Source organism: Monodelphis domestica, chromosome 4 (assembly GCF_027887165.1).
Source record: "Monodelphis domestica isolate mMonDom1 chromosome 4, mMonDom1.pri, whole genome shotgun sequence".
Lineage (NCBI taxonomy): Eukaryota > Metazoa > Chordata > Mammalia > Didelphimorphia > Didelphidae > Monodelphis > Monodelphis domestica.
The window spans coordinates 271284626-271303957 of NC_077230.1; the positions used below are offsets into that span (position 1 = coordinate 271284626).

Here is a 19332-nt window from a genome sequence, read left to right on the forward strand (position 1 = left end):
AGCTTAATGTTGTTGCTGGTTATTAATATCTTCTATACCAGCTACTTCAGTTAGAATTCAGATCTAAAGTCTTTGCTTTCCCCTCCAAACCTCTCCGCCCCTTGCAATTGACAATTTGTTGATTAGACTTCTAATTCACTACTTCCTGGAAGTACTTCACACTGCAGGACATCCATAAGAATTAGCTACAAGAATCTGAAATTAGATTTGAATTTAAGGCTGATTTACAATGAATTTAACACTTAATTAACGTAAATTTAACACTTAATTAACAATGAATTCTAACTCTTCTGTGCTTCTGAAAGGTACAGAAAAGAAATTAACTCCCTCCCGTACAGAAAATGGAAGGAATCTCTGGGTTAGAGGTCTCTCTATTTCAGATCTTTCCTGTGCTTTTTTTTTTAGTAAGGTCTCTTCAGCCTGGGCTAGGGGTAGGGATGTGGAGTTGTAAGGCTGGAGATGGGAGGTGGGGTGGGGCGAGTTGTAGATGAGGAGACAGATTTTAAGGGTTCAGAACTTTGGAGGTCACTAAAAAACGTCCCTCAGCCTACTCATGGCCACCAACAATAGAGTTCCAGGGTCCACCAAAGAAGCAGCCTTCCAAGGTGGAGCTTGACGAGAGAGGAGGGGTACTTGGGGGAGGGAAAGGTTCTGTACTTACCCACCATAAATCCGGACAGGAAAAACATCAGCAGAGCAGTCAAACACACCCAGGTGTACAGTCTGACCTTGGTCTTAGCCATGATTGTAACGGGGCTGCGGTTCTCACTCCAGGCTACTCTGTGGCTATCCTTGCTGCACAGGAGAGCAGACAAAGCAGCTCGTTAGCTCTGGTTCTGTCCCGTGAGCCGGGAAAGGTTTAAGTGACTTAAAGGGATATCGAGAGACCTGCAGACCTTTCTGGGCGGTCCTTGTCATCTTCCCCTTCCTCCCCCCTCAGCCCTTCATCTATTTGAAAGGTGGTCAAGAAACAAACAAAATTCTGTATTTCCCCCAAAGGTCAGGAGTCCCAGCCAAAGAGTGGAAGAAAAGCCAGAACTGGGAAAAGAGAGCACACATTTTTCTAATCCGCAGAGAGCATTCCACTCCATTGACCCCACTGTGAACTCCTAAACCTAGACAAACCACAGAGACGCCAATGAGAGTGGCTGAGTTGAGGGAGAGTGGGCGGCTTCAGGATAGTCCCTGATCCCGCCCTACTTGGCATCTATCAGGAGTCCTTACCTTACTGGTCACTGGATCTGCCTCTCACTGTCTATAAGCTTCCCTTGACCAGGCAAATAGCTGCCACAAGTCTGATAGATTTTATGGTCCACCGGTTATTACTTAGTAAGGGGGGATGCTGAAGGACAAGCTAGAGTTAAACATACAAACAAAGAAACAAACAACAACAAAACCTGGGATCGAATTCAGACTGTACTTAATAGCAGTGATCCCTGTCAAATCAAGAAATGGAGAGTACTGAATTTGGAAACCCAGGACCTGAATTCTTTTCTGTCTCTATGTCCTCCCACTCTGTAGGCAAGTAGAAATGTTAGGATTAGACCACAAGACCTCTAAACTGTTTCAACTCTAGATCTAGATGCGCATTTGGTTTTTGGTGACTCTGTTTACATATTTATAAAATGGAAGAATAATTGTTGCACTCTCCACCCCATAAGAACTAGTCATAATGATCAAATGAAATATCTGTGAAAGATTTGTAAATAATAAATCTCTACATATGTCAGATTCTAATATCCATCTACCTCTCCCATTTCAAGCACCTGGTTTTGGTTTGGGATACAATTTTTTGGACTGATGACTACTACTACTTAAGTTTGATTAATTTTATAAGAATGTTTGAGGTCATAGAAAAGGCTATTAAATTTAATTTTTTTATTTATTTAGAACATTTTTCCATGATTTTTCCCACCCCTCTTTCCTCTTCTCTCCCATAGCCAATGAGCTATTCAACTCAGTTTATCATATGTTATTGATCAAGACCTATTTGCATATTCTTAATATTTTCAATAGAGTGATCCTTTAGTCTATATCCCCAATCTTATCCCCATTGAACCATGTGATCAAGCAGTTGCTTTTCTTCTGTGTTTCTACTCCCACAGTTCTTTTTCTGGATGTGGATACATTCTTTCTCCTAAGTCCCTCACAATTGTCCCGGATCATTGCATTGCTACTAGTAGAGAAGTACAATTGATTGTGCCACAGTGTATCAGTCTCTGTGTATTAATCTTCTCCTGGTTCTGCTCCTTTCACTCTGCATCACTTCCTGGAGGGCATTCCAGTTCACATGGAATTCCTCTAGTTCATTATTCCTTTCAGCACAATAGTATTTCATAACCATCATATACCACAATTTGTTCATCCATTCTCCAATCAATGGACACACCTTCATTTCCCAATTTTTTGCCATCACAAAGAGCATGGCTATAAATATTTTTGTGCACGTATTTTCCCTATTATCTCTTTGGGGTATAAATCCAGCAATGGTATGGCTGGATCAAAGGGTAAGTGTTCTGTTAAAAGCCCTTTGAGCATAATTCCAGAAAAGGCTATTTTAAAAGCACTTTAGTAAGTGGCAAGTTTCTGGAAATCTAGGTTAGTCACAAGGAAAGGTCAACTTGCTGCTTCTCCTTCTCAGTTCAATTCCACAAAGAATCATTAATAAGTATGCCTTACATAAAGGAAGTCGACCTTGGATCCAAAAAAGACCAGAGTTACCTATTAGCTAGATAACTGAAAATGACATTTAATCCCTCTGTGCTCACACTTCACATAATGTGCAAGGCCTTCTGTTACTGCCACCTAGCTACCACCAACACCTCAACAAATCACATATTTGAAGTGACTTCATCTCCAACAATTCATGTCTAGGAGTACGGTGATAATTTACTTTCCATTTTTAAAATGAGGGGATTGAATTGCTTCTAAGGTCTTTTCCAGATCTACATTCTATGATGTCATCAATAAATCCACAACTACTTGAATGAATTATTGAAAAAAAATATTGTTTACTCTGCCAAACAATGTACTAAAAATGTCAAGATCACAAATACAAAACCAAGATAGTCCCTAATCTCAAGAATCTTAAAATAAATGAGAGAGACTATGTTCTATTGCTTTACTTATAGACTTTGAAATTTGAATTTTGTTTAATTTTGACTTTGTGAAATATTATTTACTAAAAAATAAAAACCATTCTTAACTCACAGGTTGTACAAAAACAGGTGGTAGCTGGATTTGACCCATAAGATATGGTTTACAATAGCTATTCTAACAGGAAGAGACAACACAGATAGAAAAGTTATTACTAGGGAAAGATGTTTTTAATTTAGGAAGGCAAGAAGAGGATAAGTTGAGAATAAAAGTAACCCTAGCAGTAGGTATTTGATTATTATTCCCAGGAGAAAAGATGGAAAGGGGGATGAGAGTGAGGATAAGCACATCAGCAGAACACATGGCACAAACATGAACAGGATAGAATGTGAAACATGGCTTTGGCCAGCTATATATTATGCGTCTATATGAGTTTTGACTCAGACACTTACTAATTAGGAAAGTGTGATAACTTAGTACCAAATCTGAGTGGGTAAGTCTTTTAGGGCATGATCTTAATATGCCTGAAGGCTTGGAGAGTGCAGTGGAAGAACCTTTGGTGAAAAGATTACCATTAACTTTTCTAGTTGTACTTTATAATCTTCTCTGACCATCATATATTCACAAACATTTACAATCTTTGTTTTTTTGCTTATATATTTAAATTTAAAAATACTTTATTAATTATCAATTTAATTATAGTTTAAATACAATTTAAATTTAAATAAATTATTAATTTAATTAAAAAATAACAAATTCTCAAAACTTTCCAAAAACAAAGTTTAATGAGTCAATGGTTCCTACCCCCTACACCAAAGCTAACTATGCACCTAGAACAAATTCTTTACTGTATTTTAAATGGATAACAAAAGCAAAAATCTGCATAAAGATTGATGACTAATCATGCCTATCTTCTATTTTTTAATGACCTTGTATATACCTTGTTGGTATATATTTGTCTGCATTTTGTCACCACCTTAAGAGTGTGAGTTCCTTGAGTACAAGGGTTATTTCTTTAACCCTATATTTCCCAGTGCTTAGCACACAGAGTAAGAGCTTAATGCTTATAGGTTGATTGTATCTAATACTGAGTGCATTCAGTGGAGCCATCATGGCCTTCTAAGGTTAAGGCACTTGTCTCAGAACCTAACACCTCAACAAAGAAACAAGTATTCAATTATAGAATTACTTTCACACCATTTCACCACTCCCAGAGATCTCAGAGACACCATGAATTCCATTCCATATCTGACCAATAATCTCCAGACTACATCATTTCCCACAAGTAGTCATCAAGTTTCTTCTTGAAGACCTTATGTGAAGGACCATCATGATTTTTCTCTTTTTTTTTTAAGACCTTGGCTTCTGTAATTTGTGCCTAGGGTCACACAACTTGAAATATTTGAACCCAGAACCTCATCTCCAGGTGTGGCACTTCATCAACTGAGCCACATACTGACCTCTCCACTATAACTTTTCTAGGCTACTTATTCTATTTATGTATAACACTCTTAAGTAGTTTTTCAAGCTTTAGCTTAAATCTCACTTTATATAGAAGCACCTTCCCTCCATCCCAGGTAATCTAGTCTCATAATAATGTTGTTTCCTCCATTTGAATGTGAGCTCTTTTTTACCCTCTTCCCCACTCCTGAATTTGGGACAGTTCTTGATACTTACTTAGTGTTTAATAAATGACTCAGTCTTGAGGTGTTTTGTATATGTGCTAGTTCTTGTTCCACCTATTTTTGTTGATTGTGCCTATGAAAGAAGTAACTGTGAGTTTAGGGGAAATATCTTCTTCACAGAAAAAGTATCATTTCATATGATATTCATATCAGTATCATCATTGTTACTCCTTAATTTTCAGAGGACCAATGATATTACAGAATGATGCCTTGACTTGTGCATGAATTGAATCAAGTTAGAATTACAAAAAGTCATCAGATTCACTCTCTTGTTCAGACTCATTAAAGTCCAATGGCAAGAAAAGTCAGGGTAACTGGAAATGACCTGGGATACAATGGATGACACCTTGGTTTCTTAGATATTTGACCAAGCTCTAAGCACTCCACAGCACCCATTTCATCCACCTCATCTTCATGGCCATTGGAATGAATTGTTCTCATCCACCCATTCTATGGGGGAAGTCTTTACATGTTTGGGGTAGACATCCTCCTAACTCAACTGAAGCCTGTTGGTTACCCTCAACCTTATTTAGTACACATGCAGAGATGAATTTGCCAGGATGTAGTCACTGTGCATGCTATAGTTTCCTGGAGTCATAGGTAAGAATTGAGTACCAGCTGGACAAAAAATATGGATGAAAATCCTTGAAAAGGGCTTGGCAACCCTTCACACCAGAGGTGCTGGTCCTTCCTGAACACCCTGTTGAGTCCACTGATTTTATCTTCAAGGGATCTCAACTATCCTAAATAGAAATTCTGCAGGTATTAAGAAGAGAGCTCAGGTTCCACACCAATGAAGGCACTGAAACTTACAAGATAATCATATGAGCTCTTCTGGAATATTAACATCCCCAAACTTGGAAACATCTAACAAGTCAAAATCTTCCCCTAAATCAAAGACTTCAGCTGACATGAGGCATGTCACCATTAAGCATACCTTAGGTTATGAATCTATAGGTAGAGAAATAGACTAGATCTTCCAAAAGATCTGTTTCATTTCTCAAGTATGGGAGAAGTAAATATGTTTACTTTATATTACCAAGTAAAATGATTTTTAAAAAGAAAAGTAATCAAAAAGTAAAAATTTTAGTTAAAAGTAATTAACACTATAACTAGGATAGAAATATGAATTAATAGATCATAATATCATTCAATTAATTTTCCTTTAAAAAGTTATAAAAATTATTAGCACTTCATCTCTCTGGAAAAAAAGCCACAGTTAAGGGAGGAATTCTTCAGCCCCCAAATCCTAATTTCTTCCTGCAGAGTAATTCTTCCCACCTCACAAATTCCTCCCACCTTGGTCAAATTGGAGTTCAATAAATCTAGAGGTAAGTCTAGAAGATAAAGGGTTGAATGAGTATCCATCCACCTTTGCCAACTGACTGTTAACTTCTCAGAATAAAGGCAGATAAACATATACATAGAGCTTTAATAATGCCTTAGGACAATATTTTGGGATGGAAAAAAGGGGCTCCTCAGCCACTTTCCCTTTTTGGGAGATTGAATAATAGGGATTGGATGCCAGTTGATTTGGGAAGGTTGAGATGACAATGACTTGGGGTTGTAACTTCTTTGAACTCTCAGGAGTTGCCAGAGATCAGGTTTATTTTGGTAGGGAAATTTCTCTGTAAGGTGTAATTAAACTAGAGAAGTAGAAGTAGACTGGCTACTTTGGACACCAGAGGATTTTGTTTTGATCTTGCAGGTACTGGTAGCCTCTGGAGTTTGTTTTATTGAGTAGAGGACACTTTAATTAGGCCAGTGCTTTAGAAAAATCACTTTGGTGAGTGAATAAAGATTAAATCTTAGTAAAGAGAGACTTGAGATAGGCAAGCTCACCAGTAGGTTTTTGCAATAATCCAGGCATGAAGAGATGAGGGCCTGCACTAGGGTGCTGCTCTTGTCAGAGGAGAAAAGGGAACAAATTCAAGAGGTGTACAAAAGTAAAATTGATAAACACTGGCAATAGATTAGATATGAGGAATGAGAGATAGTAGGAAGTCTAGGATGACTTTTAGTTTGTAATCCTAAGGGGACTGGGAGGATGATGTTGCCTTCTATTCTAATAGGGAAGGTAGGAAGATGGGAAGGATTTGATGAGGAGAAAGGTAATGAGTTCAGTTTCTGACATGTTGATTTTTTGATGTCTATTGGAAAGCAGTCCTAGCTAGATGCAAGACTGAAGGTCAGCAGAGAGGTTAGGATATTATAAAAAGATTTGAGAATCATCAATATAGATATAGTAACAAAATCCACGGGAGTTGATGGGGTCATTAAATGAAGTAATATATTGGGAGAAAAGAAGAAGACAGAACCCTGTGAGACACCTATGGTTAGAGGGCATAAGCTGAATAAAGATCTAGCAAAGTAGACTGAGAGGGAATGGTCTGATAGGAAAACCAAGAGTGATACCCTAGAGAACATAGAGAGAAGATAGTAACAAGGAGGTGAGGGTGAGTAACAATGTCAAGGACTATAGAAAGAAGGATGAAAATTATAAGTCCATTAGATTTGCCAACTATGAGATCATTGGAAACTTGGTAGAGAACAGCTGTGGTTGAATGATAAGATTTGAAACCCAATTTTAAGGGGTGAATTGAGAGGAGAGAAAGTGAAGGCTTTATTGAACTCCAATCAAACAAAGGAAAAAAAAGGGTGGAATTATTCTTTGGGGGATTTTAGGGACACTTTATTCTCCTTCCCCACTCACCAAATCAGCCAGCATCCCGTCCCTGTTACTCAACCTCCCAAACAGGGAAAATAGCTGAGCAGCTCCTCTGATAGGACTTAAACCCTGACCTTTTGTTTTGAAATGAATATTGATTATTTGTTCCTAGACAGAAGCTAGGCATTTGGGGATTAAGTGACTTGCCCAGAATCACGAGGAAATTTGAGACCAAATTTGAACTTGGAACCTCTCATTTCCAGGCCCGGCTCTCAATCCACTGAGCCACCTACCTGCCTCCAGTAATAATAAATATTAACTTGAACTGGATCTTTAATATGTAATGATTAAAATAAATAATCTAAAAGATCTGTGGTCTTTATCAATTTGTGAACTTGCAGCACTATTATACCTTAATAGGTCCCAAGGCCAAAAAGAAATACATCACAGGCAATAAACTTTCTGGTGGTGTGTTTGTTTCTTGCTTTATTCCTAGATAACAAGGAAAGACCTTTACCAGGAGAGTATTCAATGCCTTTCTAGAACCCAGGAACATTTTGTTGTTCTTGTTTTTTCCCAGGTATAACTTCTTAGTTATGATTACTGCTCTAGAAAAGAATTCCAAATCTCATTTTAAAAAAAAGATAAGAAAGCTGCACTCCAGTGAGAAGATTAGTCATTTGCCCAAGGTCATAATGGGCAAGATTGAATTTTGAACTTAGGTCTTTTGTCTCCAGTTTCACTGTTCACACTTCCTAATGATCTAGCCCTACTTCTTCATTTTATAGATGAGAAAAATGAGGCTTAAGAAGACTGACCTGTCTATGGTCATATACATCAGAAGCATCAGAGCTAATTATACTCTCTTCCAACAGTCTTGAATCCAAGCCCAAGCCTCTTTCTAATTTGGCATATACAGCCTAAAGGGGGTGTGTAGGAAGGACTAGAACCTCTGCTGTGAGGGCTGGCCAATTCCTTTTCAGGGATGCTTATCCACCTTTCACCCAACACCACCACCTTTCATTTGTGGTTCCAAGAAGCTATAGCATATGTAATGGCCACACCAGATGAAACCATCTGCAGGTGGGCTAAACCAGGTTGAGGGTAACCAATAGGCCACACCTGTCAATGGGGAGGAGGGTCTCCACCTTAAAAGATGTGAAGACTTCCTCTAGCAAAATAGGCAGATGAGAACAATGTGTTCCAAAGACCATGAAGGTGGCTGAAGTGGGTGTTGTACAGCACTTAGAGCTTGGTCAGACATCAAAGATACTAAAGTCATTCACTCCATCCTGGGCCATTGCCAGTCATCCTGACTTTTGTCTTGCTACTTGGCCTTTGATGACTCTAGAAGAGAGTGAGGCTGACCATGCCTCACTTAAATCCAGTCAACACAGATCAAGATATCACCCTTGTGATGTCATTGGTCCTCTTCAAAAAGAAGAACAAATAACAACAATAAACTTCCTCTAGGCAGGACCATCCACAAACTTGTGAAAGGTTTGGTAGGGAGGGAGATGGAACACAATTGAATGAAATGATAGTTTAAAATTGTTTCTCCCAATTTCTATCCACATTGCTGAGAATACTTGAGAGCTGGCCACTTAAAGAAATGAATGGATGACTGCCTTCAGTTTTCCCAGTTCCCCAAATGAACCTTTGCAAGTTATCTGATTGTTACCTTAAAGGTGAGAAATGCCGATGTCTCATTAAAAAGTTTCTGCAATCTGTACCTTCACAGTCCATTGTTAAAAAGAGCAGCTCTGGTTCCAGTTTGCTGGTAGTCAGTCTTTGGCCTTTTCTAACACAAATACTGTAAACATTTACAATTTCACTAGTAAGGGAAAGTTGTTTTTACAAATACTTTCTAATTATTTACATCACAACAAAGACCTAATTGACCTGCAAAGCTCTGCTTATTAAATACAAAAATTATTATTTTATATCTATTAATTAATGCAAAACAATTCTTATTCTCTTCAAAGTCTAATTTGTACCCAATAGCTCTCAGTTGTTTGGAGACTTTTAACATTGGAAATTTATTTAACAATAAAGTTTTTCAAGCACATTTGTTTTTCTAAGTAAGACCCCTGCCAGGATGTCCTATTGGTTTGTACTACTCTAACTATAATGCTCAATCTAAGATCTCATCCTCCCCACACCTCCCCCCAGAGTTTAAACTAAGTTAACATAACCTACCAGCTTTATTCCTCACAGAGGCTAGAAGAGAGAACTCCTCAATACAGTTTGAATATCTTCTCTTGGTTCATAGGAAAATTTTGTCTACCCCCAAAATATAGGATATAAATAATACAATTTTAGAAGAGATCTAACTTTAAAAACTTCAGTTGACATAGAAGAGAAATAATGATGTTATGAAAGATAAAATGTGGGATGTAGGTTAAACATGTGGCCTCATCAGCTGTAGTGTCACATATATAGTGTCCAAGGTTCATATTATTTTTAAAGGTGTTGTCCTCTAGATGACTGTTGTCACCTGAATACTTACTGGATAAGGGGGTTAGGCCATTAATGATGTCACAAGGTGGCACTGCTTGAAAAATAAAAATCGACTATTGGGACATTTTACTGATCTGATCATCCCAAATAGTAATGCTGAGTTCATGTACTAAGTTGGAAACTTTTATATTCTATTTACCTGGGGATTTAAAAAAAAAGAGAGATTCTAGTTGTACTAAACTATAGTTCCATATCATAATGCCTTATCCCAAAGAATAAAATAAAATATGGTTTTCAGATTAGGAGATAAAACATAACATTATTAGTTTTTTTTTTCCTTTAGAAATAGTTATCTTTATTTTAAATATTTTTCCATGGTTAAATGATTTGTGTTCTCTTCCTCCCCTCTTTCCTTCCCTGTCCAGGAGCTGACAAACAATCCTACTGGGTTATACATAATATTAGTATTGTAAAAGATAGATTTAAACCAGAATGTGTTTCAGTGGGAGGGGGGGTGGGTTCTATTTTTAGAGTTAAAGGAACTGGGATTTGATCCCAGCTCTATTGGACAACCTTGAGCGAGTTACTTCATTTTTTAAGACTTCAGTTCTATAAAATGAAGGAGTTGGATTAGATGGCCTCTAAAATTCTTTTATCTTGGTGGGGTGGGGGGGAGAAAGGAGACAGAGAGAAGAGACAGAGACAAAAACAGAGAGAGAAACAGAGAGAAATAGAAGAGAGAGACAGAGAGAGAGAGGAGAGAGAGAGACAGAGAGAGAAAGAGAGAGGAGAGAGGAGATTTTAAAAATGAGAAAGAAATATTTAAAGAAAAAAGAAGACAATGATTGGATGATTTTCTTCTGATGTCACAATCAACAATGGACATAGGAAATAATCACTGAGTTGGGAAATATAAAGAGTAGGGAGAAAAAAATTAGAATGATGGCTGAAGCAATAAAATTGCCACTTTAATACAAATAATATTATAGTTCTTTGTGAAGTAAGACTTTAAAATTAATATCTTATTTCACACTTTTAAAACCTTAAGTGAATTTAAAAACATGATTTATTGAGCATCTACAAGCAGGCTACTGGGCTGTGTTATTAACATATTCAAAGACTTATAAGATATTGACAGTCTTTTTTTTTAACATTGTTTTGTGTTAAAATCCACAGGGATAGCAAGACAGAACAAATATGCAAATTAAATGTTTAATGGTTGGTTATTGTCCTTTTTACTGGAAGAGGGCCAAAATGACATCACAAAGTTGCACAAAATTGTCAGCCTTATTCTCTTTTCCAATCACTGAATTCCAATAGCAATAGAAAAGTCATAATGACTGGTGATGGGGCTCAAGATGCAGTGGCTTATTTAATGTTTAACCAAGACCTAAGCATGTCACTGAGCCCTCTTCCTTGATCTTCATGGCCACGTCAGGGAAAGTCTTCAGACATGCCTGATGTAGACACTCCCCCTAATTCACTGATGAGTTTGAAGCTTACCCTCAGCCTAGTTTAACATGTCTGCTAAGATGGTTTTACCAGGATATAGCCACTGTGCATGCTATAGCTTCTTGAAGCCACAGGTGTGAGCTGCATTGGGGAAAGCAGCCCTGATAAAAAGGGCTTGCACAAGCCCTCACACCAAAAGTACAACCTTTCCTGAACACTTCATACCCCCCACTTTAATATTAATTAATAATAAAAGATAGCATTTGTTCATGGACAAATGAGTGGCACAGATACTAATTATAGAATTCAGAGTATGGAAAGAATATTGGGGTATCATGAAAGGTTTCATGGAAGAAGGGGATTTGAGTTGAGCCTTACAGGATAACATTTGGAAATAAAAAGAAAGCATTTCATTTAGACGTGTTGGCATGGGCTAAAGCTATATTCTATATAAGAGGGGTCAAACATTACTTCTCACTCTTGAGTGCCTGTTGAAACAGATTAAAATAAACTTGAGAAATATTTAACAAAATAATGTTAACATCTGATTTTCTAAGTCAATATGCAGTGGCAGATATCTTTATGTAAGATTTGGTGACCGCCATTTCTATTTGAGTGCCATACCACTTTTTTAGACCAGTTTGACTAGAAGAGAGCTCTTATTTGAGGAGTGTTATGGTTTAGTCTTTTCGTTTGTCAGATTCTGACTTTATTTGGGTTAGTAGGAAACAAATATGGAAAAATTCAAACCAGATTTTTCAGGGCTGTGAATTCAGGCTAAGAGATTTGTAATTTATTTTGGAGATGATTGGTAAAAAAAAAAGAAAATGAAAGTTTTTGAGAAAAAGGAGGTGTGTGTGTGTGTGTGCGTGCCCATGCATACCTGTGTGTATGTGTTTTGTGCGAATGTGTTTCTATACTGGATCTACATGAATCTATTGAAGATGGAAAGTTTCACAAATTTACAGATTCCCAGAGACAGAAAATATGTCAGACATTAAATATCATTCCTAAATATGAGTCCCCTTGGCAATATCACAGATGAGAAGTTTTGCTGCTTTTGAATCAAAATTAGAGAAGTATAAAAGGATAGCCTGATGCAATGAGGCTATGTAACATCAATTTGCAGTGGACACATGCTTCATAATTTGGTTTTCATCAAATATGGTCAATAGTGTGTGCAAAGGGACAAACAATCAGACTTATCTCAGAAATATCTGAGGACTCTTTCCATTGAAATATGATATTCCACTCCAGCTACTCTAGCTCTCTAATGTACTTTGTGATTGTGATATGATCAATTGAATACACCTTTTCCTGACTATTATATGGCATAACATGCCATACATATCAAAATACAATTACATGAGGGTAGAGACTCTGTATTATATATCTTTATACAGCACCATATAGTCCCCAGCACAGAAACTACATTCCATATCATACATGCTCAGTAAAAGTTACATACACTGATTTATTTTTAACTGAATTGAAAATATTTAACAAAAAACCTTAATTTTATCCATTGAGGAACCACTGAACAAAAGGAATTTAGGAGCTGCCATCATTTATAGTGCATTATAGAGTGAATTTTTAAAGTTATAAGCTTCAGGTTGATGTGAATGTTCTCAATTGTGAATCCTTGGTCTTTCCCACATTAATGAATCAATAATTAATCAACCAATATTTCTAAAATGTCTGTAATGATCCAGGTCCTGTTCTAGGCACTGGGAATTCAAGTCCAATGAATGAAACAATTCCTGCTCTACTCACAATTACTTTATTGAGTGAGGGAAATACATATAAAATAAATAGAGTATACAAATTTGTAGTAGGTTAATATAAAGCAATTAAACATATAATAATTTGGAAAGGTCTTTGCAGTTGGAAAGAGAGATAAATCAGAAATGCCTTCATGAAGAACTTGCATTTTTAACAAATTAGGCAAAGGGAAGGGTGAGCTTCCTAAGATATTGGGAAAGCAGTGTATTTCAAGAATGGGGAAATGGGAGAAGGAATGTGATCAGTGAGGGAGAGAGGGCAAGTTTGGCATAACTACAGAGTGCAGAAAGGGGGAAAATGTCCAATCAGGCTGGCAAGTCTATAAAATATTCTGAATTATTGAGATAGATATATGAGAGAGATATAACAATTAGGAGGCCTGTCACAATAATTCGGTTGGTAGTAGCTGTATGAGTGGAGAAAAGGGGTCAGATCTGAAATGTTCTAAGAGAAACTTAATGATTGTAAAGGCAATAACATTTTTCTAATTATAAGTGATTTAGAACATTTTTTCATATGCTATTGGTAGCTTGAATGTATTGATCTGGAATTTGCCTCTTCATGTCCTTGGGCCATTTATCAATCAATGTGTGTCTCTTCTTTTTAAAAATAACTTTGACTCATTTACATAAATGTGTATATTATGCATTTTAGAAATGAGACTTTTATCAAAAAAAAATTGCTGCAAAGATTTTTCCCAGCTTCTACTTCTCTTCTAATTATAACTCCATTTTTTAATTTAAATTTCTTAGTTCCAAATTTTCTCCATTCCCCCTTCCTCTTCCTCACTCATTTAGAAGGCAATATGTATGGTAAAGCAAAATAAATTCCCACATTTAGCCATGTTCTAAGAGAAAGAGAGTCAGAGAGGAAAGAAAATTTGCTTTAATTTATATTCTAGGTCCATCATTTATACAGAGGTCTATAAGAGACTTACTTCATCATGAGTCACTTGGAATTGTAGTTGGTAATTGAATTGATCAGAGTTCTTAAGTTGTTTGTCTTAGCAATATCATTGTTATCATATAAAATTTTCCCTTTCTTCTCACTTCACTTTGTATCACTTTATACAAATATTGCCAGATTTTTCTGAAACTGTCTTTTATTATATCCTTAAAAAAACTCCAACAACATCTTACCTTCTGTCTTAGAATTGATACTACCTGTTCCCATGTAGAAGGGAGGTAAGGGTTAGACTGTTTGGGCTAAAATGACTTGCTCAGAGTGACACAGCCAGGAAGTGTCTGAGGCCAGATTTGAATCCAAGACCTCCTGTCTCAAAACTTGACTTTATCCACTGAGCTACCTCCCTATCCCCCTTTCATTATTACTATAGCACAATAGCATTTTATCACATTCATAGACCATAACTTATTCAGCCATACCCCAATTGATGAGGTTTCAGCTTTTTGCTACTATAAAAAGAGCTGCTATAAATATTCTTATATATATCTATATAGTTTTTTCTTTTTCTTTGATTTTTTTTGGAGTATAAACCTATAAGGGGAATTTCTTGGTCAAAAGGCATGCCCAATTTAATAGTTTGAGGGGCATAGTTGCAAATCACTTTCCAGAATGATCAAACAGGTTGTGGAGTACCTATTTTCCCACATCCCTTCCACCATTTATCATTTTCCTTTTTTGTTATCTTTGCCAATCTATTTGATATGAGGTGATATCCCAGAGTTGTTTTAATGAGCACTTTTATGTGGCTGTTGATAACTTAAATGTTTTTCTCTGAAAACTGTGTATTGAAATCTTTTGATTATTTATCGAATGGAGAATGGATCTTTTTCTTGTAAATTTGACTCAGTTTCCTAAATATTTTAGAAATGAGACCTTTATCAGAAAAAAAGAAAACTTGCTGCAAAGTTTTTCTCATAGCTTGCTACTTTTATTCTAATACACTGTAGTAGGTACATTGGTTTTATTTGTGCAAAATATTTTTAATTTTATGTAATCAAAATTGTTCATTTTACTTACACGGAATTTCTATCTTTTGCGACATCTGGATGGCAGATGGACTCCAGATGAGAAAAGCTGAAAAAGACTTGGCAAGCCCTCACTACTACTAACTAACTAACTAACTACTAACTAAGCTACTAATCTTTCCCCTCACCCAATAACAACAATACTATAAAGATAAATAACTGGGAAAGACTTAAGAACTCAGACCAACACAATGTAATCAATCACAGTTCCAGAGTACTCAAGATAAACCATGCTATCTATCTCCAGCTAAAGAGAAGATAGACTCAGTATAGATTGAAGCACATTATTTCTGGACAAGGCTAATAAGGGCATTTGCTTTGCTTGACCATTCATATCTGTATTGGATTTTGTTTTTCTTGCTTTCTCAATGAATGGTGATTAAAACTTTTTTTTAAATAAGGAAAAGATAATAGCAACTAAAACAGAGAAGAAACAGAAAAAAATTAGAACTGGCATGGGATGGGAATGCAAGTTACATTTTGTATAGCCATAGACATATGAGGAAACCTAGGAAACAGAGAAGTGAAGCATAATAGAAAGAATTTTGGCAAAGATTTTTTTAAAAGGTTAGAAAATAGACAATACTGCCAACTTGAGCACACTATTGAATATCATGCTGATTCAGTGACCCCACTGATCCCAGTCAATCAGTGATGGAAGAGATTGTTGAGGGAGGTTCTGTTGAGGAATGCATTCCCCAATCTCCAATTTTTTATTACCTGCTATTCAGTACATAGCAGATAATTCTCTACCCGTTATCCAGCAAATGGAAGCCCATTCTCCTCAGCTTTAATCTTATTTTCTTATGATGTAGCAGCTGTGGATGAGCTGGCCCATTCTCTTTTGCTGACATGGACCTATGCCAAATGCCTTTATCACTTTACAAAAATTATAAAAAAAATACTGACTTCTTAAATCTTAAAAAAATAAACCCTTGCTGATTCATGGTGATAAACCTGTCAACATGATGCTACTTTGATGAATTTTAAAAAAAAGCTTTTAATTTTCTTTTTTCTGAGTTTTACCTTATTAATCAGGGAGAAGTCCTGAACAAAGAATTTTCCTTTCAACAATATTATGATACTTGGACAGAAAGAGGAAATCAATAGAGTTTAGAGAATTGATTATAAATAAGGAACAGAGATATGATATGTAATACTGATGGAGATCTCCAATTACCTGGAATTCTATTGAAGCATTGTCTCTACCAAAAGAAGCACCTATAATAATTTCTTGTAACAGTGAAGGGAAGAGTTCGCTGGACTTTGGATCAGAGGACTCAGATTCAAATTCTAATGCCGTCTTTTATTACATTAGTTATATTATTCTTTTGAGATTGTTAAGAATAAAAATCTGAGAGGATGCTCATAAATTGGGGAATGGATGAACAAGCAAATAACTATGATGTAATACTATTTTGTTGTAAGAAATTAATTCAGAGAAAACTGGGAAACCTTTCATTATCTGAAGAAAGTAAACAGAACCAGAACATTTTATATAATGATAACAAAATAGTAAAGGCAAACAACTTCAAAAGAATTAAAAACTTATCAGCATAATGACCAATCATGATGCCATAAGACAAAATGATGAACATGCTACTCACCTCCTAACAGAGATGTGAAGGAATCATAATATATAATGAGACAATATTTTTGAATGGCCAATGTGGATATTTGTTTGTATTAATAACACATTTTTGAAATGAGATTAAGTTTCCTTTAGTTCTCAAGTAGGAAGGAGTTGTAGTGAGAGGATAGCAAGCAAATTTTTGCTGATTAAAAAAGTATGTAATTTCAAAATTAACAAATAATAAAGAAAACTTCAATTCCCTTTATCACATTCTCTACCATTAATAGAAATAAATCATCATGAAAGAACAGATAGTAGAACAATATATTTAGAACCAGATGGTTTTTGATAGGCCACATAAGAATTTTCCCTCATTTTACAGATGAGGAAAATAAGGCCCAACAGGCTAAACAATTTGTCCAATGCATCACCTCCAACATTTATAATTTTCCTTATTATATTAGAGAGTCTGATAGTTTTGAGGTGGTACATGAGAGTTGTTTTAATTTGCATTTCTCTAGTCAATAGTGATTTAGAGTATTTTTTCATAGGACTAAAATAGCTTTCATTTCATCTGAGAATTGCCTATTCATTTCTTTTGTCCATTTTAAAATTGGGGAGTGCTTTGCATTCTTATAAATTTGACTCAGTTTTCTATATGTTTAAGAAATGAGGCCTTTGTCAGAAACTATACGATGAAAATATTTTTTCTAGTTTGTTGTTTTCCTTTTATTCTTGATTGCATTGGTTCTGTTTGTACAAACCCTTTTTAATTTAAGTAGTTATCTATTTTGCTTCTTGTAATATTCTCTATGTCTTGTTTGGATATATATTCTTCCCTTATCCATAGCTCTGGCAGATAAAACATTCCCCTAAATGGTGTATGGTATTACCCCTTATTTTTAAGTCATGTATCTTTTTTAACTTTATCTTGGTATATGACATGAAGTCTTGCTTTATACCGAATTTCTACCACGCTATTTTCCAATTTTGCCTGTGTTTTTTTGTTAAATAGTGAGTTCTTTTGCCAAAAGTTTGGATCTTTGGGGTGATCAAACACATTATTATGGTCATTTACTATCATGTGTTGAGTGCCTAATATATTTCATTGATCTACAATTCTTTAATTTTTTTAAACCCTTACCATCTGTCTTAGAATTGATACAAAGTATTAGTGCCAAGGCAGAAAAAAGGTAAGGGCTAGGCAATTGGGGTCATGACTTGCCCAAAGTCAAATAGCTAGTAAATTTCTGATGCCTGATTTGAATCTAGGACTTTTCATCTCTAGGCCTGGCTCTCTCCGCAGAGCCACCTACTTGCCCTCATTCTATTTCATAGCCTGTAGTAGAATTTTTTTATGTTTGCCATTTTATAATACAGTTTTCTAAGATCAGGTACAGCTAAGCCACCTTACTCCATATTCATTTTTTATTTTTTATTTCATTGATAGTTTTGGTCTTTTGTTCTTTCAGATCAATCTTATTTTTTCCTAGCTCTGTGAAATGATTTTTTGGGTAGGTTAGCATGGCACTGAATAGATAAGTTAATTTAGGTGGAATTATTTATTATATTGGCTTTGCCTAGTCATAGCAATTAATGCTTTTCTAATTGTTTAGATCTGACTTTATTTTTATGAAAAATGTTTTGTAGTGATCTTATAGTTTCTTTCTTTGTCTTGGAAAGTAAGTAAAGAGTTTTCAAGGAGATAATTATTTGCTACTTGTCTGTAATGCCAAAGAAGGGAACTTTTTGATGAAATTTGGATTAGGATAAATGATCTTTGAGATCTTTTACCTATGAAATTGATCTTCTGATTCAACAATTCTGTGAAATCCACTGGTTTTTTATTCAACAAGCTACCTCATGCAGATTCTGCTTCAACATCTGCAGTCAGAGGGAGCTCACATTTTTTCATAAGAAAGTCTTTTCTATTTATTGCCATTAAAAAGTTCCTACCCTTGCCTGAAACTATTTTCCCATGTTTTTGCACCCTTGACCCATTTCTGCCACCTGAGCCTGATAATTTCATCAATGTTTAATTTAATCTTTGTGTTTTCATCATATAAAATCACCCTTTGACTTCCTTAATATCTTCCTATGAAGGTCTTCATAATTCTGTTATTTGTTTGTAGAAAGTTAAATGTATCTATAAGGATATAGGCACATGTTGTAGGCACTAAGCCTTGGGCATTTCACAGCTCCTACCAAAGTCATCTTTATGGCCATTGGAATAAACTCTCCCAACTCTCAAAAATAGAAAACAAAAGAAAGTAGAAGGGATGGACTTCACTGGGAAGAGATGGGAGAGCAGCCCAGGGAATATGACATAGGATTGGGGAGGAAACAAGCACAACTTGGACCAGATCTATTGCTACCAAAATGACCTCAGACAAGGAAATGGCAGAGTGGGAATAGCTGAATGTCAGCACAATGATCAGAAAAGGGAAACAACTGTAGACTGCCAAAGAGCCTGAGGCAATTACACTGCAGAATAGAATACAGTTTCCATGTGATCTGAGGTGACTAGAAGGTAGCAGGCAATATGCTGCCAAATGGCCTGAAGAAAGTAAGAAGTCAAATATTAGCCTTAAGTGCTTCCACATGACCTGAAGCAATAAAAAACAA

General features: G+C 35.8%; 1 protein-coding gene across 4 annotated transcripts in view; it reads right to left on the reverse strand.

The window, feature by feature from the left end:
* Window positions 1-10168, reverse strand: part of LOC100013563 (N-acetylated-alpha-linked acidic dipeptidase 2) — a 98048-nt gene extending 87880 nt beyond the window's left edge. Inside the window, exons 1-3 of one of the 4 annotated variants that reach the window (XM_007495044.3) lie at window positions 9649-10168; window positions 9131-9262; window positions 662-795 (exon numbers count right to left, since the gene is read on the reverse strand). In XM_007495044.3, the coding sequence (XP_007495106.1) occupies window positions 662-795; window positions 9131-9195 (199 nt within the window). In that variant the 5' untranslated portion in view covers window positions 9196-9262; window positions 9649-10168. Of the gene's footprint in view, window positions 1-661; window positions 796-896; window positions 1734-4773; window positions 4855-9130; window positions 9264-9648 lie in introns of those variants that run through there. The other 3 variants (XM_007495046.3, XM_007495047.3, XM_001364008.4) reach the window with 3 other exon arrangements.
* Between the last annotated feature and the right edge of the window lie 9164 nt (window positions 10169-19332).